Source organism: Mugil cephalus, chromosome 15 (genome assembly GCF_022458985.1).
Source record: "Mugil cephalus isolate CIBA_MC_2020 chromosome 15, CIBA_Mcephalus_1.1, whole genome shotgun sequence".
Lineage (NCBI taxonomy): Eukaryota > Metazoa > Chordata > Actinopteri > Mugiliformes > Mugilidae > Mugil > Mugil cephalus.
Window position 1 is genome coordinate 794,940 of NC_061784.1, and position 23,724 is coordinate 818,663.

The 23,724-nt window shown below is 37.6% G+C and overlaps 1 protein-coding gene across 5 annotated transcripts in view; it reads right to left on the minus strand.

Annotated features, from left to right (window-relative positions):
• Positions 1-952: 952 nt before the first annotated feature.
• The window catches only part of nrxn2a (neurexin 2a), a 143,647-nt gene continuing 120,875 nt past the window's right edge, over positions 953-23,724 (minus strand). For 3 of the 5 annotated variants that reach the window (XM_047606584.1, XM_047606583.1, XM_047606582.1), the window contains 6 exons: positions 15,774-15,955; positions 9,781-9,952; positions 7,139-7,228; positions 5,659-5,987; positions 4,622-4,706; positions 953-3,457 (listed from right to left, as the gene is read on the minus strand). In XM_047606584.1, coding sequence (XP_047462540.1) covers positions 2,652-3,457; positions 4,622-4,706; positions 5,659-5,987; positions 7,139-7,228; positions 9,781-9,952; positions 15,774-15,955 — 1,664 coding nt within the window. In that variant the 3' untranslated portion in view covers positions 953-2,651. The remainder of the gene's footprint in view (positions 3,458-4,621; positions 4,707-5,658; positions 5,988-7,138; positions 7,229-9,780; positions 9,953-15,773; positions 15,956-23,724) is intronic. The other 2 variants (XM_047606586.1, XM_047606585.1) reach the window with 1 other exon arrangement.

Genomic DNA, 23,724 nt, shown 5'->3' on the forward strand with positions numbered 1-23,724 from the left:
AACATGATACTACTGTGCATACAACACATTATTCTTATTTAAGAGATGCTTGAAGATGTTATGGAGAATTCTTAAGGATGCTTAATTAAAACGCATCAATGTTTCGATGCTTCACTCGATAATTAGATATTTTGCTTTTTGCTCTTCATGTGTAAAATCACGTGACGGGTCGACAGTGGCTCAGGTGGTAGAGCGGGTTGTCCAATGATCAGAAGGTTGGCCGTTCGAATCCCGCTCTGTCCCGGTTACTGTCGCAGTGTCCTTGCCCCGTATGAATGTGGTGGTCGGAGGGGCCGTTTGGCGCACATTGGCAGCCACGCTTCTGTCTACAAAAAGTAGCTTCCCCCCATGTTTTTCAAACCATGCCACCAGTTCGTGACCCAGGCTCCAAATAATAATAAAACTATATGCCTAGATATTTAGACATCACATGTCAAGATTTGCCATCAGAAATGCTTTGACTGTCTTTTTGACTCACTGAAATCAAGTTCTGTTTCAACAAAGACCAAAATTAGGCACCAGCAGTGCAAAAGAAAGCTCTTCATTTAACAATAATAAGAGACATGCAGGCATTTGTAACACACCAGCATCCAAAAGGGAGTGATTAAAAGTGGGAAGAAAGCAAAAGTGGTGATGAAACTCAAGTGTAAGTAACATTTATAACACATTTCACCATCTGCAATTTGTGTGAAATTCTATTTTTTCCTGTTAAACGTGTTAACCTGTCTTGTTAGCAAAGTATGGCTTTTGTAGAACTACATCGTTATGAATTTCTTTGATATCTTCTATCCCTTAAGATTACCAATTTTTATTCTTTAATGCCATCAGTACATTACATTAAGATTTCAAGTTCAGCGTTCACCTAACACATATACCATCCAATATGCATCCAAGAATCACACAAAGCATCTTTTTTATGAGCCTATGAAAAGCAAAACACAACACTCGTGTGTACAAAGTATATAATCAAGTGTATTTTCATCTTTATCCACGTTCTGTACACATATTAAGATCCATTTCACATGAACACTATACAATAGCAATGAGTGAGGAATGGTATATTTTCTGAGCAATGAGCAGCTCACGTTGAACGGCACTTTCATAAAAAATAACAGGAATTCACAGAGCATGAATAAATAACTCAAACAGAGGAAATGGCTTTATATCATCAGTTTCATTGAGTAACAGATTCTGCACATATAAAATAAAATATGTTTGTTCCATCTGTGTTTTTTCTGCATAATGTGAACTGTAAACAATCCCAAAAAATTAAAAAAAAAAAAAAAAAAGTTAGGCAGCTTTTAGAGTAAAGTGTGCTTTTTGTCCGGATTTGAGTCAAAGGCAATCTAAAATGCAATGTGTCAAGAGGAGTGGCAACAACATACATCGAAATATCAGAGAAATATCAATACAATTCACAAATCTTCAATTATTAATCTCATAGAATAGTCTTTTAATAACTGATAGAAAAAACATACATGTTTGGCTGCTTTACAAGGAATATCTATGTCTCAAAGATATGTTTACATTTGCAGTGTGCTTTTGAATTACCCCATGAGGAAAGAAAAGATAACAGTGAGCCAGCCTCTGGTGACAAGTATTGGTTCTCTCTTTTCAAGAAGCAGAAATTCTTCCTCCTTTGTGACTCTGTGTTTTGAAACATCCTGTCAAGTTTGTACTGGAACAGTTTTGATGTTCTTGAGAAAGCTGTTAGGGATAGCTGTCTCAGATGATTTTTAGTCTTTATAACTTCCCTGCTCACACAATGCTTTTTCAGTTTAAGCTCTATATGTACATACAAGCAGGGTTTACAGAGAAACACCTTCACTGAAGTAGACTGACTTGTTCACAATTATCCCTACTTTGGAATGGCATGGCACAATGACTGTGAAGACTCACATAAATAATGCTTGTGATCCAGCATACTATACGTTTCATTGATCGGCATGTGATTGATTGAATGATAATCACTTTAAAATACTATATTTTCCCTCAGGAGAACTTGCTTCAATAATTATACATCAGCAATATAATTTCATCTCTCATGGACAGCGGTGTATGTGTATAGGGAGTTTAAAACCTAATAAAATAAAACGGAGCCTACAGAGATGACACCTTACCAAAATAAAGGCTTTCTGTTAAAGGAATGACTGGGATGATTTCTGCCCATCTACCATAAAAAATTAATAACTGGCCAGTTGCGCTTCATACATCATAATGGGAACATTGAGACTTGAGATAGAGCATTACAAAGAAGTACAAAGAAACTGCATGTTCTCAGCACTCACTGTACCATATCCATGCTATATACAAAGCCAAAGTGAATATGTTTCCTCCTAGCTTGTTAAAAACATAAAAAATGGTACACTAACAAAGAATTGGTGACTGCTGACTGAGTGCACACTGTGACACGGAGGATGAGTCCGATCTTGTGCTGTAGATAAGAAGAAGTCATCACTAACAGGAGCTGGGCAAACTTGACTTGAGAAAAATGTAAAAGCAAGATACAATTGCTTGCGCGTTGTTGTTTTTTTTCTTTTCTTTTACGGAAATGTCTCCGATAGTTGACCTGACAAAGGGGCACAAAACAAAAGCATCCTGTCTCATCCTTTTGTCTCAGTCTGAACTTTCCCGCTCTCCTTCTCAGTTTCTCAGACGTAGTATTCTTTGTCTTTGTTCTTTTTGCCCTTTGTGATTGCCTTTGCCACAGAGGCAGTTGCTGTGCTTTTGTCTTTGACCACTGCTCCATTGCCCTCCACAGTGGAACTGTTGGCAAAATTGTGACTCTGGTCGGTCTGGTAGGAGCCTTCGTCCCGGTTCCGGTACTTGTACATGGCATAGAGGAGGATAAGAATGCAGAGAGCTGCAGCAGCCACTATACCGACCACCATCCCCGTGGTGCTACTGGACTCTCTGATCACCTCCACGGCACCGGGTTGGCTCTTTTCATCAGAGGCTGTGGGGCTGGCTGTGGGCACATGGGGAAAATTGGGTGGGTAAGTTAGTCCTGGTGTGTTTCTGGAGGAAGGAGGAGCAGGGGGCAGAAGCACCTGGTCACGGGTGTTCATTTTGCCTGCAGGAATGTGGAGCTGGTCAGGGTTGGTGGTGGGAACAAAAGGAGGTATGGGTCGGGGTTTCTGGACTCCACCCTCACCGGCAACAGCGGGAGGTGGAGGAAGGACTGTCCTGTCAGTGACCATGGGAGAGTTCTTATTGTAAAAGTCCTCATCATCAGATTCCGTCATCTCCCCAGAGCCGAAGGCTGAGACCTCCACAGGGTCACCACAGTCCTCCTGGTCCGGGGGGCAGGAAGGGTGAGGAGGGAGTATCAAGGACTCTTTGGTGGTTTCAAGTGGGGATAGGAGGGTAGGAGGAGGAGGGATGACAGGGTAACGGGTGGCGATAGACGGGGGCTCAAGGGAATCCACTGTTATAATAGGTAACACTAATTCACCTCCTAGAAAGGAAACAGAAAGGGTAGGGGATCTTTAATTAGAGCAGCATTTAAGCCAAAATTCTGGCTGAGAAATTGTGTTCATTAAGGTGAAGGCAACTCTCCTCATAAAGAAGATTATTAGACTAATATTATCTGTCTTAAATTATTTATACCTATGTTAATATGTTTGATATGTTTATTTATATTAGTATTTGATACTTGAAGGGGAAAACAAATTGAAACCATTATAACCCTGTCTTAAATGTACACTTTAATTTGACTCTTATATCCAGTCAAAGTGTTGATGTGTTGACACTCTTAACAATGCGGGAGTACAATAAACTGAGGAAAATCATAAAGGAGCTCACACGCAGACACAAACACACAAGATGACCCAAGAAGGGTGCAGCAGCTGAATGAAGAACAAACAATGAACAAAAGAACAGTAAGTTAAATTGCCATGCTGTTGTATGGACATCTGTAAACTGAGGTTAAGGGGTGACAAGAGAGCAGACAGGTTATTATATAAAGAAAGCACACAAGAAATACTGTGGATGGCATATGAATTTAATGACTCCTAAGTATTTAAACCCTCAATATATTAGGCCGTATACAGAATGTCTTCCAGTTGTGGATGCAAGTTTCCGTCTGCAGAGTTGCACTGATATTTATGGCCACTCGGTTCTCTTTCATCATCATTTGAGTCACATTTTGCAGGGCCAGTCACAAACAAACAGTTCTGATAAGGTCATGTTAATAATTGAGGCGCCCATGATAAGGGCAGAGTCATTCTTAAGTTCCTCAGCTTGTTTCTGTCTTGAGCCTGATCTACTGTCATCTGCTCTTAATGACTGCAGCACACTCAGTAAGGATTTCCTTTGATCCAATTTAGTGAGTTACAGGCACGTCCACGATGAACTGTCACTATCTGAGTCTGCATCCATAATCCAGTGAGGGCAGCTGTTTGACAGAATCCCTGAATAAAGATAGCTCCAGAAACATGAAGGAAAGCAAAAACAGATTTTCTTATAATAATAATAATAATAATAATAATAATAATAATAATAATAATAATAATAATAATAATAATAATAATAATGGTTTAAATGTTTCCCTACAATCTGGAGTAAAAGTAACTAGGTTTGAAAGGTGCTCTGCTCCCATCCTTTTGCCATGAAAACCCACCTGTTCCTGGTTCACACTCTTCCAGGTCCTCATCATCACTTGGACACTCAGCAGATGCCACCAAAATATCATCAGAGTTCTGGGGCTGAAGGGACACAGAGAAAATGTGTTGTTTAAGACAAATAAATGATCACATTTTCATCACCTAGGTTTGACACACTTTTTGTGAGTGTATTCTGGCTGACTGTCCTTTTTGAGGAAAATCTGCAGCACTGTACCACTTTTTGGTTAGAGTAACAGATTCAAAATAAGCCCACATGCAGCTACTTTTTATCCTTTAGTCCTGTGGCTGACACAAAGTCAAAACATTTGTGATGGCAAATCTCTGTAGGCTAACTGCCGTTTTTGTTATTTACATTCAGTTAATTTGCTTTTTGTATAAATACTTGTATATATATAACATTTACAAAAATAAACTAAATCCGACATTGAACATGACTAAATTAGATGTTAGGATGCACAGTTGAGAGGTGCACAGCGGGGAATAGAAAGCTCAGTAATGGATTTGATAAACTGAAAATAAAGTACTCTGTGTGTTGACTACTGAAATTCTTCCAGATGGTCAACTTATTAAAGCCAATTTATTTGAAATGGGTTGCATCCACATTGTATTGTGATTGCACCATTGTGATTGCACACACACACACACACACACACACACACACACACACACACACACACACACAGTCACAAATATACTTTAATGCTATACTATAAAGTTGTAGTAGCTAAGTACCAATATACAGTATACAGAAGCATTAATGTTGTTATTATAGTAACATTTGGAAATAAAATTACTTCTCTTAAGACTTCAAAATCAGATTTATTTTATTGTTATTGCACAAAATCAGATTCTTCTTATTGTTATTGCACACAGCATTTTTGCTAGATGCAGATACAGTCAACCATACATGTTGTTGTTGCATATCTTAGGAAATATTTACAGCCTGAGACACTTACGTGACTGGGGCATTTTTTCAGGTTTTATCTGCAACTACTTCAGTATTGATTACTACTGCTACTTTTACTACTCTCACCTTCGAGATGCTCTCCCTCAAGCTGGGTGACCGCTGCCTCCGGGTGGTAGTAGTAGCCATAGTGGTGGTGGTTTCCATGATTGTGGTCGACATATCAGACACCGCCAGCGGGGTGGCAGAAGTGGTGTCAGTGGTCAGCACAGACAGGGAGTCTCCAACCAGACGCAGGTTACCCTCCACCTGTACACTGGGATCATTTTCTGCAGCCAATTTAAGCACCTGCAGGCCATTGTAGTAGAGCCCAGAAATCTGACCCTGGAAGGGCCGACCCTTGTCATGGCCGCCAATTTTAATTGCTGCCTGGCTATTAAAGATGGTCAACTGTCTCCCTAAAGTTAGACAGAGACAAAGAGAAAGAAAAGGTGGAAAGGGGGAGAGAATAGTGGAGCAGACAAAGAAAAGTCATATGGAAGTTTTTGCACATAAAATACTTTGAACCATGTGGGCGTTTGTGGTTACAGACATTTATGGTAATTTGTTTAGCTTTAGAAAGGGGAATATTAGTGAGCAGCACGTTTATAATTTTAACTTTACACATGCAGGTTACAACAGGAGGCTTATTTACGGCCTATTTACGTGTTTTAAAAAGACAGGGATGATGACCAGGGTATTTATTTGTCCCTAAAATAAATGGTGCGAGGATGGGTATCGTATTGCTGCTTTTTACAGGTTATTATTAAAACAGAAGCTTTGCTGTACTCCAGACTGTGTAAACCTAAATGACAAAATAACTCCTTCCTCCCACTGACTTCATCAGTCATTAGGCCATTAAAACATGTTTCCCCCTAGTCAAACTGTTTCATCTGAAAGAGACAATGATATCCAACGTCACCACTGTCAGCAGCTGCACTGATAAGCAGTGTTACATGAGAGGAGGAGAACTTCAGTAATAGGCCAAACATAAGAGGATACTTATTAGCAAAATTAGCTAGGGAGTCTGACACCATTGTTGTACTACAATTTAAAGCGATACATTGTTACAGGGAACAAGAAAAAAGTAAAAGATGCTTTTACCTTTTTCATTTATTAGGGATGGGGACCTGGTCATTTTATGCCACATATTTCACTAGGGTTAATAAACTCTCTCAGAGCATGTGAGCATGATTTTTATGTAGAATAATTACACACAGGATCTAATTACACACAACGGTTAGTAGGAATCATAGAGAGTTAGACAAGGGTTATGGGCTTTTAGTTAATTTAGTTTAAAATCTTTGTTAAGATGCAGCTTCTCCACAAGATGTAAGGATGACAAAAAAAAATGACAAGTATGCTATGGCTTTTCTAGATTATTTTTCCATTTGAAATTATTCTGTGGCCATCAAACTTCATAGCCAATAGAAGCACAAATTAAAATGCAAATAAACATCTGGGCAACTTGTTCCTTGTCACCCTTGTCTTCTGGCACTGCACCTCTCATGGGGGAAGGTTATTTAATAGTTATTTCAAGGGATTCATTAATTAATCAGTTAATTTTTACCTTTATCGAGTAGCCACTCGTCAACTACCCGACCAAGTCTGTATGGGATTCTTTGTCTAGCAATAGCCAGTCGTTCATTATCATAGTGTCCTTCAAAGAATTTGGAGAGACAGATTAAAGGTTAAAATCTGCAAGCTGAAAGATCACATGGTTAAAAACAATGTTAGAACAGCTAACAGGTTTAACAAGTTATCCGTTTTAACCCAGCTGAGAGTTAAAAGAAACTTGTACTTTACTTAGTGTCATCTAATTATCATGACAGTGTTAGTGCTAATTAGAGTCATGTTTAGGCTAGTTATAATGTACTACTCTAGTTAGTTAGTTAGTTATTTAGTTTTTTTTTTAAGCAAAGCATGAACTTCAGTAATTACCAGTTACAGCAGAATCATTTTATGTATTATATAAATTAGCGGTTCATTCAGTTAAACATAAGAAGAAAAAATCAGTCTCTGCAACAAACACAGTCAGAAAAGTAGTCATATAAGACAGCGATACTTCAGCTGTACTTCGAGCAAAAACAGACAGTAGTATTTGAATTTGACCGGAGTCAGTACAGAGAGTTGAAGTCTCATTTCATTTCCACAGTTTCCTTTTACAAATATAGTGCATATCAAAGACTCACAGGAATTTTGAATTCTGGAAAACTCAAATGTTATGTGTTCAGTTTCAGTGGTCCAGTATTTAGCTCTAAAATAGGACACAGGGTTAAAAGGACAGGGGCTGCTCACAAGTGGAACAAGACTTCAGCGCTCTATTTAACACATGCAGACACAAAAGCCTAATAAAACATATCAGAACTAGAACGAGACATATACAATAACAACAGTTTAAATCGTTCCTGGACAATATCCCAGTTAACATTAGTGTGATAATTAATCTTCAGTCAGTCTAGTAATGATGCAGGATTGAACAGATTTCATCAATCACCTGCAAAGATTTCAAAATGTTCCCATGTTTCAACTAATAAATTCTTGTTGATATGATTTGACTACTGGTGTGAGGTTTTCCATGTACAGTCTAATATGAATGAATGAATAAAAAAGATAGATAGATAGATAGATAGATAGATAGATAGATAGATAGATAGATAGATAGATAGATAGATAGATAGATAGATAGATAGATAGATAGATAGATAGCAAAAGTAGCCTTGTTTATGACTGATGATGTGCATTTCAGTCATTTAGCATTTGAAATGTTTCAGAATAACTGATTACAGAGTGGGACAGGAAGGTACACACCATCTCCATTATACAATTTTGATTTATGTGATCCAGCTGGAGGCAGAGACAGGATCTGTTTCCTCCTGCAGTACCAGCTGGTGCACCTGTTCTGAATAAGGTTAATTGGTTGATGGGTTCAGATTCATAACGGGTTGAAGTTGACCGAATATGTATTGTTTTTTTTGTGTATATTAAATTTATGGAAATAGATGAAAGAGTGTCTGTTTGTTTGTTTGTTTTGCTACACTTTAATATATTATGTAATCGAATCGTATGTGTAGCATGTGTACATCAACAATGTATGGATTAAGAATGATTAAGCATGGTCTTTGAATGTCAACAAGAATTTGTCAGCTGAATTAACACCAAGGAGCGTACACCTGGGGGGCAAGGTGCCCAAGGACACAACGGACAGACTAGGGACTGCAACATATTCACTTAGTCAAACAGTGCTGAGTTAAAGCCCAATGAAATAGGTCACAGAATGCTATTTCATTCTGCATCTTTACATGTTTCCCATAAAAACAGGAAGGAACCTAGAAAGACTACTTCTCTCTCACAATGCCTAAGTAGGTACTACTTACACACGTTTCATAGAGCTTCAGTAGTACTTTAACTTAGTGTGGGATGAGCCATCAACATTTGATTGTTGTTTTCCAAGAAATTACAACTTACATGAAATCATTAATACCTACAAAATTACTTTTTGTCAATGTCTGAGCGGATTAGGTGGATAGATGATGTCTTGTTCAAGACAGGATATAATAACACCAAATTCAATTGCATTGGGACTTTAACAACACATAAAAGTTACATTTGACTTATATAGTATTTAATTCAAATTCCATAAGCTTTACTTATTTGGAAAGGCCTAGCAAATTGCACTGGTAATATGTCACTGTCCGAATCACCTCTCTGCCAAACTGGTTGTAGAATACAATTCCCTGCCACCGTTGCCCTCAGGTTTGCTCCGGAGGTTTCAGGCCAGTTTTTGTAAAATGTCCTGAGACAATTTGTATTGTTATTGGCGCTATATAAATAAAACTGAATTGAACTGAATGGGCAAATGGTGAGAATTCTTTCTTTTCTAGATGCAGTTAAAATGCAGATTTTGGCAAATGTATCCTTTGTAGATTGTTATATTTTCACAAAGTATGGTCAATTGTTTGATTGTGGAAATCAAATGCTGAGGCTGAATGCTTAGACATAGACTGGTGACTGGTGACAGGAAAGCTCAAGTGAAAATGCTAACGGGAAAATTGCCAATTGCTGTGTTTTGCCAAACAATAACCATCCAAACTGTTCATTCAGAGATTTATGTTTGTATTACAGACATGCAGTCATCTCCTGCTAAACCAGATGGCCCATGCCATCTCTCTGTGCTTTACATAGCTACATAGTCCACCTCATTGGCCTTACCTGATGGATAACGCTCAATGACTGGATGGTTGTCCACCTGGAGAGTGGCATTACCACCACTGCGTGTGAAGCGTACAACATGGTACTTGCCATCGTTTACCATGACAGTGGGCTCATCGATGGTGATGTCATCTGTGCCCACATTGAAGATGACACCAATCCTTCCTTGGTCCTACAGGTAAAAAACAAACAATTAATGGATTACATTAAACACATAACAAAAAATGTAGGTAAACTGAGCCTCCTACAAAAGGTTTGGAGAAAGGGCCTGGACTGAGAGCCTTCAGCCCACTCTTCACCTCCTATACTGCTACTGGATATTGCCACTATTGTCATTAAAAAAGACTGTAGATTGGTGGTGGTTGTGGTGGTGATAATGGAAATAGCGACTACTGATTTTGTCTTACAGATGTTGTCTTACAATGTCTTTGTGCACACAGACATATCCAAACACAGTCTGTCCTATCAGTAACAGCATATGAAAAAGGATTTACTGAAAGCTACTGCTTTCTCTGGAAGGAAACATGTTTTTCTTTGGTTTTCCTCTTCCTCTGTTTTTTTTACTTTTATTGAAATGTTTAGACTCTGAGTCTACATGGAGACTATATCTGTCAAGACAGAAACCTTATTGAAACAAAAAAGCATATATATCTATCTGACATGGACAGTATGTTCAGCACCTTTTCCTCTCAACAGCCAGCCCAGGTTTCCTGATGTGGATTGCTCTTGACAGAACCCTGCTGTTTTTGTCTTTGTCTTTTGGTTGACCAACTTCTCTTCCTGCCAGATCTCTTTCTACTCCTGCCAACCTTCCCTCAAAGGTCAAGCTGCTTCTCAAGCTAGCCTTTGGGTGGTACTAAAAACAAACATTGGAAACAAGCTATGTGAGCCCATTGTACCTGTCTGGCCTTTGTGAATTCAGGCCTTTGAAGTCTTTTAGAATGCACCTCAAGGTCAAAGTGCTAATGTAGTCAGAAGAGACAATATGAGAAACGGCATAAAAGCCTGCTACCTTAACTGCTGGCTTGAAGTAACCTTTTGATGAAATTACATTTAAAGTCAGTGATTACAGAACAGAATACGACACACTTCATTATTCTGAAGTGGGGGTGTGGCAGTAAAAGCCAGAATACTAAATTACAATGTCTTAATCATGTAACCAACCATCAAGTGATTATGTAATATGTATGTTATGTTATATAACAGTAACATGCATACAGTAACATGTTGCACATAGGAGATAGACTATAATCCACCCACATAACATTTGTCTTTCAGCTCAAGGACAAAGAGTCTGCAGGTGGAAATAAAGTGTCACATGATATAGTAAATCTGTATATCAGATATACACAACCTTTACTGGTCCTACAGCTTTTATATGAATATCACGTACACCCAACATGTCAGAATGTAGTTCCACGGCGCTTTCCTTGACATGCACATTTTAATAAAAACTGATTGTTCCTTTACTCTCCTACTTCCAGTATCGCATTACTGACACGAAGCCTAAAACTTCAAATGTGCAGACAGAAAAGCTGCTTGCTGCGATGGTGGTTGCTATTGTGTGATGTAAAACCTGTTGTGGTGCTTCGCTCTCACTCCATAATCATATGTAAAATCATTCTGGAAACCTTTTGAATTTGAAATAATTATTCAGGCTGATACTTGGTGTAAAGCACTAAAGTGCAAAGTCTCCACAGAGACCTGGAAGGTCCCATTAACAACAGAAATTTAAGCTTGAGACGTCCAACTGATATTAAATAAAGGAACTGTATACAAACAAGGCCTTAATAATGGAGGTCAACAGCAGGTGTTTTGGGCTTTTTGGATTGTGATTGCTCTGAATTATGCAATCACCTCACAACACAGGAAAAGGCAACATTTATGACCCATGAACTAAAGCTGGATAATCATATCCACCCGAGCTAGAAAGAAGATGAAACACTTTATGGAAAAATGTCTGCCCACTCATGGTTACTCACTAAGAATTTGTTAGTTAATTAAAGAGAGTGTTACTATAGGTGGGAATGGGGGGAATGAGTAGTGTATTAATCCTTGCTGTAAAAGTCATATTGTGTTATACAAAAGAATGATGAAAAAAAAAAAATTACTTACTTACTTAATACTTTATGTTACTCTGTTATGCAATGTCTTCTGTGGTTTTTGTTTACCTGAACTCAGTAGAATAAATATTTATTATTTAACTTTTTTTTTTTTTTACTTGTCTGAAGAAGCACAATGATGAGAAACTGTTTAGCTGCTGTAGGGTATAGTGTCCACAGGTCAAACTCAACTCATGTCATCTAGACAAAACCTCCAGGGCAGAGCCCTGTCCAGAGCTTCATATTGCCTCAATAAATGAGCTCTTGGTATTTTGCTCAACTCAGTGTTGTGGAATATGATTGCCAAACAACCCCAAAGAACCTTTTGAAAGCTGGCAAAGCAACAATACTGAGTTTAAGTAAACAACAGCTTGGCTTTTCCAAGTCCATTTTTCTTAATTCATTTTTTAAGTAGGTACTTAATGTTTATGTGTTTTGCTATAATGTATCTTGATGAAAAACTGCTTTCTCTCCCTCCTAGTTCTTTTGACATGAACTCTCCTGGAGTATTTCACCTGCTCCCGCTGGAGTCCTCTGTCCAGGCTCTTAGTTCTCCTTATAATCAGATCATTTTAAAATGAAAGGGAAATGATTATTTTAAGGATTTTTATATTTTTTGTAAAGACTTAGAGAGAGCGAGAGTGGACAGATATTGATTATTTTAAGGCCAAAATATTTGTCCTCACCAGTTTGTCTCCAGTCAACTACTCTGTACTGGATAGGTTTACAAGACTTCATGCAGATGGGAGCTTCTCACAATACTGCTGGGAATTCAGAGAAATATCTTAGAGACATCATCTCCTATATATAGGGATGATGGAGCGTCTTTTCATCAGTACATCACTCTTGGTGCGTACATGGCTTACACAAAACGTATTGTGGTACATAAAAATAATTGTGGTTGAGTCATGAATTCCTTGTATTCCTCTCTGATGTGATTCTGATTTTTTTAATTAAAAGTACTGATACAGCGGGTAAAATAAGTATTGAACACATCACAATTTAACAAGGGTGAACATTTCAGCAAGACAATGATCCCAAACACAGAGTCAAGGAAGCTCTCAACTGGCTTCAGAGAAAGAAAATAAAGCTGTTAGAATGGTCCAACCAATCACCTGACTTGAATCCAATTGAAAATCTATGGAAAGAACTAAAAATCAGAGTTCATAGAAGAGGCCCACGAACCTTCAACATTTAAAGACTGTTTGTGTGGAAGAATGCGCTAAAATCACACCTGAGCAATGCATGCGACTAGTTTCTCCATACAGGAGGCATCTTGAAGCTTCATTACCAACAAAGGCTTTTGTACAAAGTATTAAATATCAGTAAGCATGTTCAACACTTTTTCCCTGTGTCATTTTACATTTTTACATACAACTTAATTTCTGAACTTATTTGTTTTGGTTTCAGTATGGATTACTTTGGTTGTTACCAACACCTGGTGAAAATTTCACTTCCCTCTACTTCAGAGGGAAGGAATAGCATGTGATAAAATGTAGAAATGTTAATAATATGACAAAGTACGAGAAATGACAACTCAGGCCACTACAAAACAAGAAGGTGAGATGCTATGTTGAAAAACTAAAAAAACATAACCTGAACACCCTCTGAATCTTTTTATATTTTCTTCCACTGAGCAGTAATAATGTGTCAAACTAAGAAATCTGTCTGTGTACAAGTATTTTTAAGATGCTCATGCAGGCAGCTGCATTTACTAGCAACGGTCCAAGGTTGTCAAGGTCAGTTTCACACATTTAAAATCACATATCGAATTTAAATTAAACAGCACATTTTTGGATCCCGCATGTCCCACAACCAATTACGCCAGTCTGGTGTTATGTTCTTATCTAAAATTGCATAAGTTACGTTTTCAGTTTTAAAATTGATATTGAATATTAATGTCAGATAGCTATGAAACAACAGTGTGGCATAGTGAAAATGACTGCAGAATATAACTGCTAAGATATGTACTGGTTTCACTTCCGAGTCAAAATTCCTTCACTTTTTGCCCCTTAGTTAACACAACTCTGAACCATCACCGTCAACAACAGGCCATGTGATATGGAAAATAAAAAGGAAGTTTGAAGAACATATCTTAACCTCTTTGTCCCTATCCCTATTTGTGCCTATTTTTCTGCCTCCTGTGGGAAAATAATAAAATAATAAATGGGATATATCTTTACAAATCTAAAGGCTGTATGAATAATTTTGGTCACCTGTGACACAAACACCTGTGAGATTGCTACAAAACTGTCAGAATAAAGATATATGTTACTGTCTCAGAGAAAATTCATCTGGAACAAAGTAGAAAATATAAATTTCTGTTCTCATCTAAAAATAAATTATTTAGAGTAAAAACCACCCCTGATATGTGGGAAAGTAGCCCAATTCAAATATGAATTAGTGATGTAGAATCTGATGAGTAACTGTGCAAAATTAGATGGTAAAAAGGTGAATCTTAACAATTTTAGAGAAGTTTAAGCCCATTTATATCCAGGGCACCAGTTATGCCTTTTTGTCAAATTTTGGCACCATATCTGCCATTTGACCTTTCTCAGGTACCAGTATGAAAACTAATTTTGTTTCACTGACATATCACTAAATACAAACGTAACAGTTTTGACTCATTCACTCAGACAGTGTGTAAAAGGAGGCCTTCGGTGAAACTCGAAGGAGAATATCTCGACAACTAACTGGTCAGTTTTAATGATTGACACCTCTACCGACCAATCAGAATCTAGAGAATCAAAAACCATGCCCAAATTTACCGTAGCATCCACCAATGATGATCCAGAGCGAAGTAACCCCGAAGATCGCACATAGTCAGCGACCCTACACTCTAACTGCTTCCTTTTCGTGTAAACAAACGGGAGATTCATGATTCATTTCAAACTGACGCAGAGTCATAGGAGAAGCCATTAGCCGCGTTTTTTGGAGCTGAAATATAACTTTTAATCACAAAACAACAAAGGTAAGACACACTTTATGATTTTGCGAATGTTATAGCTCTGAGTTTTTGTTGCACAGTGAAGAGACAGACATTGTTGTAATCAGCAGCATCTCTGTTTTCATGTGGCTATTTGTGGTCATGTGGTGGTGAGGTTAGCAGAAGCGCTAAATGAAATGTTCACTGTATTTGTGTTTTCATGACGTTCCCATAAAAAAAAAAAAAATTGTGTGCGCGTTTCGTTTAGGTGGCAATGCCTGATAGAGGGTTTTAGATGAGTTTCTGTCCGTCATTTTGGTGTATTATGTCAGAATGGTGCATGCTATCATGCCTTTAGATCGTCTGTAGTGCACGGATCCCACCTCAGGTGAAATGTTTCCTGGCAGTTTTTAGGCAGTGGCAGCTTTTATACACCACTGTCTGGTTCTAATCGTTGTCCTTTAAGATCAGGTGTGATTTTAATTGCTACACTGCTCACAGACGTTTGACACATCTCCACTCTGGTTTTCATCATGGCACACCTGTCCTGTGGCTACACACTGAAAAGGCTGATTTCCCTCCAGAAAAGGCACAGTTGCTGGCAGCTGCTGAGGATTCCCTTATTTCAACAATGAGCCGTGAGATTTGAGGATTTCATATTTTATTCTTCAGAGAATTTAATCCGAAATTCTCAAACATTTATACATTCAGGATGCATTAGCGATGAGTAGCCACGTGTAAGAGACATTTCCACATAAAGCAAACCATGTAGTTTTATGAATTCACACATTGTTTAAATGTAAGATCTAGAAAATAGAAAAGGAATGTGCACACATATTCATATGATCTCTTAGGTCTGAATTTTTAATCTTCTTTAAAGTTTCTGTTTTTTGTTTTTTTTTTATTCATCATCTCTTCTTTTTTGTGGTATTTATACTTAAAGCCCCAAAGATTCCAGTACTTACTATGTGCAGCTGTAGATAGTCCCCGAGCCCACTGGTGCTCTCCACTCGCACTAAGATGGCATCCTTCTGCTGAGTGCTGAAGCCCACTGCTAACCGGTCAGCTCGGGTGCTCGGCCGCTCATTGGGGGCCCAGGTGAATGTGATTAGAGCCCCTCCTTTCCCAAAGATATAGGTGGTTCCAGCTGAGAGTGGAGAAAAAAAGAAAGAAAGTCAAACATGAGGAGATAGACAGTAGCAGGGGACATTAAAGAGGAACTACATTTAACTGTATATAGGTAATATTTATAATAGTACTAAAATTAGCTTAATGCGCTTAGTCTTATGGTCAAAATGATCGGCTGGTAGCCCTCAAACACAACTATTATAATAATGTAAAGTTTTATATGCTCAATTGTAAGGTAAGTATTCAAAGCCACAATTTTTTATAACTAATTTTGCATATTATATAATCTAGATCACTGTAAACAGTCTGGGTAAAACACTACAGAATTCTAAAATGACTTTGCAGTTGTGCTGCAATAACTTCATAACATTTAGAAAAACAGCACAAGCACAACATAATCCAAGATGAGATCAAATCTGCTGATTTGCATTCATGTGTTGTTACATGATGTCATTCTTAGCATTTGTGCTGTAATGCAATGTGCTCTTTTTGTCCCATCAGGGAGCACATACATCATGGAGGGTCAAAAGCTCCAAAATTCTTGAAATTGAAAATACATAATTTTTCATCATTATTGTGCACCTTCATTTGACTTGACTTCATCTGAGTCTCTGTGTCAAACATAATGATCTACAATGACAGCCTATATCTATCTGCTTTGAGTGTGCACTCAAGCTTGTTTACATGTTCTGAGCTTGTACTTTCTCCGTTGCTGATGGACACAGATGTGTCTGAGTAGGCTTTAGTTTATGCTATGAATATTTTCTTACAGATGTTGTGATCTAGTCAAACATCCAGGTATAATGTATGTTAACACCTATTGTCTAATTGTGCCTGTTTGAAACCCATCCATCTGCTTATATGATATTTAGCAGGTGCACAGCAAAGCAAAAATTCTGCTTTAACTTTTAACAGAAATACCTGAGAAAATCCTACCAGCTAAAATCCATAAAATCCATTGTGCTAAAATTCATTTGATGATCAGCTTGTAAATCAGATAACCCTGCACCATACGAGATGACCTGTCTTTAACCTCACAGGTGAGGGACAGATCAGAAAATCAGAGTTGTAGTCAATTTTATATTATCCATGCAAATTTAAAATGTGTCAAATCTAAGTTAGACGTTGACAACAGAGAAAGAAAGTCTTGTTTTTATATAGTGCTTTCCTACCCACTCAGAGGTACTCAAAGCACTTTTTACAGTTAGAGACACATCCACCCATTCGCTCACACAAGCACACACCAGTGCCACGCACTGGGAGCTTTCAGTTCAGTTCAGTTAAGTTCAGTGTCTTGCTCAAGGACACTTCGGCATATGGCAGTATATGCCAAAGTATTGTCCATAGAGGAAAACATTTTCCCACAAAAGAAACAACAATTACTTTATATAGTAAAACACAAATCCTATAATTGGGCTTGAAATATGGGTACTGAAGCCCAGAGAAACACTTGAGACAAAATTTTATTTTATTTAACACTTAACACAAATAATTTCTTACCCATCCATCTGGGATTCTCACAGTGAGTTGGTGACATTACTCACACCATGTCTTATTGAATGGTTTCATTGCTTCCTTTCAGTAAGTTTTATCTATAACTGGCCTTAGCATGTTGTCTTCGTTTCTCAATGAAATCTCTTTTCTTGACAGAATAAGGAGTAGAAGTCTATGCGCTTCTTCACTGATGGTTAATTTTCAAAGCGTGTGTGTGTGTTAATAACTGTGTTTTCCCATAATATATTTAAGAATTCTAAACTACATTATAAGCTCAACAAAGGTCATTAAGCTTCACATGTTATTTGTTAACTGTAATACTGAATTTTAATATGTCGTACAGTGCTTCATGATTTCTAGCTTTGTTTACTTTTATAAGATCAAACAATAATAGCAGATGAGTTTTCACTTAATTCATTTTACATCAAATTTCATTGTGTAGTATAGCCTTCAGGGCAGCACAATAGAGTGGTGAAGCACTGTGGTTAGCACTGATGCCTCATAGTGAGAAGGTCTGGGTTCAAACCTCGCTCGGCCTTTCTGTGTGGCGTTTGCATGTTTTCTGTGTCTGTGTAGGTTCTTTCTCTGGTCTCCAGTTTCCTCCTACCATCCAAAGACATGTTTGTTAGGTTCACTGGTGATTCTAAATTGACTCTAGGTTTGAGTCGTGCAATAGACTGGAGACCTGTCCAGGGTGTACCCTGCCCCTCGCCCGACCCCAGTGAGGATAAGCGCTTACAGAAGATGAGTATAGCCTTCAGTATCTGGCTGGGGGACTCAAAACTGCAAAGAACATCTCACACAATTTTAGAAGCCTATAAAAACGTTTTTGCTAGATCATTATACACTGCATTTAAAAGAGTGCTGAATAATAAAATAATAAAAAATACCACTAGGAAAACAGGACCAGTTTGACCGTTTTTTTAGTGTAAGAAATGAATGACTAAACTTATGAATGAGATATGTTCAAATTGTCAGGATCCTAGTGTTTTTCCTTCACTTGTGTGTTTGTCTGAAGCTGGGCGGAGCTGGAGTTAACCACTTACATGCACACCAACAGCCATCTTCAATCAAGCCACCTGCCACCAGTCAGCCACTTCTACTTCTACCCTGGATATAAGCCCAGTTCAGTTCACCATTCATTGCCAGATTGTCAGCTGGCTGCTGTGGTAGTACAGTGTACATAGGTGCTGTCGTTTTATCTTGTCACTTATTTTGTCTGGCTAATCCTGACTCAGGTTACAGCTGTTCACTGTGTGAAATGCATATTTGAGTAACATTTAAGTATAGTCTTGAAGTATTATCCTTGGTATCGGCAGATTAAAAATGAATTAATACATTTGAAGGACTGGGATAGGGACCCTTTGCAGGGAATATGTGCAATGTGACTAGGAACTGAGTTCATTTCATTGAGCACTTTTAAATCCAAACTGAGAGTACCTGAGGTTGACTATGCAATTTGCGCTTATCTTTTTTCTTTCATTTGTCTTTTGTCTGAGTTTTAACTGTAACCATGTACCCATTTTTGTAACCATTTTGTATTTGATATTGCCAATCTTGGCTAGAACTCTTACGAACCTTACGAAGCGAAAAACATGTTCACAATCTCAGTGGGATCTTCCTGGTTATATAAAAGTATAAAAACAGCAATGGAAGTATAAGTGGCCAACACATACTGGAGAAATTAATAAAATAACAACAACAACTGTCTCAATATATACAAGAAGACATATCAGTATTGTTAGACTTGAGAAAATGTGAACTCATCCTTAAGATAGATTCACCTCACTACAAAAGACACAAAGATTTCTGCGTGGTGGCTGAGACAGAAAACATAGAGGGGTGAATGTCGATGTGCATCTTTAAATACTCAACATTAATGTACCTGCAGGAAAACATGGAAGCACATGTCTATAGACAGTAGCAGCTCCTGCATTAGTTATAATGCTAAAGCACTTCATTACACCTTCCTGCCTTGCTGTTCTTTCTCCTGTTGTCTGCAGTCAACTATCTCAAATAAAGCAGGCAATAAATCCATCTTGTTAAGATTATTACTATAAACATCACTGCTACACTACACTCCACTCCCTCTTTACCGAGCATTTCATGGGAGCTTTCTCCTCTCATGGACATACAATGCATCTGTGCTCAAATAATAAGGATCTGTTGGTGATTCTCAACTGCAAAAGGTGCACTGTATATGACATCATTATTATCCGGGAACCTTGTTAATTAATTACACGGTACACAGTCAATTTAATACTCCAAGTACCTACTATTTTGTACATGAATGTTATAGTATTGGTAGCATATTCTTTGCACAAATTTAAATAGTAAACATATTAAAGCCTTTTTTGTTGTTTTCATATATTGTATTACACAGGTCAACAATATCATAGAACGATATTATGGAATTATTCTCTCTTTAAATTATTATGAACATCTATAAGGTAGCCATGAATGGCTGTCAAGTCTTAATGGATCTTTGCACAACAAATGCAACAGTATGGTTTGCTTGTTTGTGCCAGGATGCAGGCTACCCACTCAAACACCCTGTCCTTTTCATCTGTGCTCTGAGCGAGCTGAATATGCAAGAGACGAAGCAACGCACTCATACAACTTGCAAAATACATGGAGATGCTGGAAACAATTTGCATTACATGTGACAATTTAGATGTGAAAGGGTTTAAAACACCCCCTGAGCTTGCTGTCACACAGAATTGGCCTGAGTGAGTGAGAATTAGCTCCCATAGTACTTCAGATCATTAAGGACATGATCTGACCATGAGTGGTAACTAGTATCAGTTTTAACAATCTAAACACAAATCAGTGATACATTGTACATTTTTCAAGCTCTCATTGTTGTGTACTATTTCTAGTGATTACCATCATGGTTTTTATACTTAAGTGCACTCATGGCTGTATACAGATCAGGATTTTTACATTACATGAATATTTCAGCCAACAGTAGTGCCCAAGTGTGCTGTGATAAAGACAATTTGCAAAGGCTAACAAGGCAGTTTACTGAAAAAAACAAAATTTGTTGATTGAGGACATAAATAAATAATTTGGCATATGAGCATCTCTTAATTACCTCAACGGTGAGTGACTGTGCAGGAATTGAGAGTCATGGAAAAATATTAAGATTGAATTTGTCATCTAACTTACAGCATCCGAGGCCCACTTCTTCCATGGCCTATTAAATACAGCTTGGTGAAAGGATGAGCCTACAGCCTGGCACAGAGGACATATTTTTATCATATGGCATGAGAACGTGGCATCTCAAACATAGCAGAGTAAATAACCAAATTCCACCAAATCAATTCAGTTTGATCAACCAAAGTCCGGAGTGCAAATATTATGAACCTTAAACACATATGCAGCTGTCCCGTGGAGACTTCAGCTGTAGTTTGACTGAATTGCTGGTTTCTGCTCATGTTATCAAGATGCATCCAAATTGACAAAACTCAAATTTTTGCAGCTTGAAGCACTCCAAACAGCCGCTTCTTCAATATTAATGTTAAGGTTTTCTCCCACTCAAATTCCAGGTAATTTGGGTCACAGTGAAAGTGTTTTGACCCTGATGAAATTTGGAAATAGTAATCCTTCATCCTATAGCAAGAGTCACAAAGGCGTTTCCCATCAGAACATCAGAGAAGCCTTTGAAAACATGAACACAATTTCCATACTTGTGGCCTTCATTTGTTTTCCAGATGCATGTAAAGAAGTCTGTAATAAACTCTGTAAAATGTAAAAAATGTTCTTGTACCTCTAATATTCCCAAAGGTTAACATTATCTGTATGATCTTGACTGCACATTCAACATTTCGACCTTCATGAAATGAAATGCCAGCTACTTATGGTTTCCATGTTTGGTATTTTCTATCTGAATCACAGATTTCACCAGCTATGGATTCAAATGACCTAGAAATTTTAAAAATGATGTACTGTAATTCACCCTCATCAGTTTGTCCACTTAGGGCCACATCACCTCTGTATTAAAGGAGATTTCATTGCTAATACATCACAATCCATTTATGCTGATCTTTGAGGGTTGTGCAAAGGCTTTAATGTGAGCTATATAAAATCTGAAGCTCATCTTAAAACAAAACACAAACACATAGCGAGGTAACTTCAGGGTTAACCCTACGTTTCCGGTATCACCATGTAGCCAATGTAACATTATGGAATTCAGAAGTCATACTCAACGGATGAAATTATGTTTTTGTGCTTGGTTTTTATCACGTTCTTTTTACCCCAGAGGGGTTACATCTGGGGGAATGAGACTAATTGTCATACACGTGATTCATCTATGCAGCGCAGTGATTGGGATTCATGGCTGCGTTAAATGTAAACTAATTGAGCCACAGATGTGTAATTTATGCAATGTACAATCCTTTGCCATATCATGGGGGGTCTCTTCGATGCTGCCACGGTGTTTGACGTTTAGGTGAGATTTACTTTTTCTTCTTCATATTTGAGGAGAATTAATCTTTACTCCTTTTTGTTGGCGGATCAGCGCTCATGATTGTGATTGGTCTGCTGCCTTACATGATTCACAACAAGACAAACCTGGCTTGAGTTACCGAGTTGATAACCAGCGTCTTGATACCACTTATCCACATCGTCATTGTTGTGGATAGGTTCAGCTGGATGGGTTGGGAGCTCGCTTCATGATACAGGCCTGTAATGCTGCATTATGCAATAATGTAATGTAATAAACTTTGCCACATTTTGTTATAAGTTGTTACATTTTGCATCAGTTATTACAAATTGAGGTTGGTGCACTTTTTTATGAACAAAATGTAATATTTGGTGCATGGATGTCTTTCAACATAGGGCTGTGTAGCAACTCATAATGTAATAATCGGCTCATAATGTAATAACTTATTACATACATCCTGGGGTACAACCTGGTACAACAGATCGCCAGTCCATTGCAGGTCTAACACTGTAAGAGAAGTTCATGCTTGAGGGAAAGTTTTTCAATAGTGCCACTAGATAAGTGTTTTCCCATCAAGTCTCTAGTAAATTTCCTGTAAATATTTCAAATATTTTTTGTACCAGGCAATCGTTGATAGACTTCTTTTTTAATTACATAAGCATATCAGAGATAGATCTTTTTGATGTGATGTGCTGTTTTTAGTTGGTTTAGTTTTTATGGTCATCTTTGTTTTATCAACTACAGGAAAGGACATCAATGTTGTATTAAAGAAATGGAGCTGGAATAAAGTTGTTTTTTTTTTTTCCATTCCATATTTGTTTTTGTCTTTTGTCTGCTGTCTATCATGTATAATATTTGCATGTGCATGTCTCTCGACATGTCAGTGCACCGGTAATGTTTGTGCCAGTAACACTCATCAAGCAGTTTTTTAAAGACACTCTCTTGACCAATGATGCATCCTAGTTTTAGAAACTACTAGTTTTAGAAATGAATTCATACTAATGATTTATGCTGGTATGCATAAAGTCAGTATTAAATGAATTATTATTATTTTTCTGATGGTCCTAATGATTTTTTTAAATTTTTTAAAGACATCCATTTTAGTGGTTTATTACATAATGCACCAAATTATTACATTTTCTTCATAAAAAAGTGCAACACTTGCAATCTGTAATAAGTGATGTGAAATGTAACAACTTATTACAAAATGCAGCAAAGTTTATTACATATTGCGTTCAAGATTTTTATTACAAAATGTGGCAGATTATTACAAAATGCGGTATCATTACATAATGACGTGAAAACTTATCACATTATTACATAATGCAGCATTATTACATAATGTGGCGATACAAGGCCTATGGTCTCTGATAGAACTGTAATGTGGCTTTGTAGGTAATACAGATTTACCATTTTGGAATAAGAGAATAATTTGTTGAACATGATACACAATATATGGACATGTGCATTGATTTTAATCATGGCCATCAAAGTTAGACTTTGTTAGACTAATTGTATTAAGCTAAAATGTGGTGTAGACACAGGCTACACATGGCTAATGCAAACCAAACAGTTCTGCTTGCAGCTGCATCACATTAAAAGCATTTGTCTGGGAAAACAGAGGGAGACCTATACACAATGCAACAGTATGTTTGAATGGGCTATGAAATGATACACAAGTTGTTCCAAGTGGCATGTCTGCCAGATTTTTTTGCTGAAGTGTTAAACTACACAAACCCCGTCACAAAATAAAGATTACAGCCCTGGAATGAACAAGAGCAGAGGACTTTTAATTCAATTTGGATTTTGTGATTATTATATGCAGTTGGAAAAAAGAGGAGCCTGCCCAA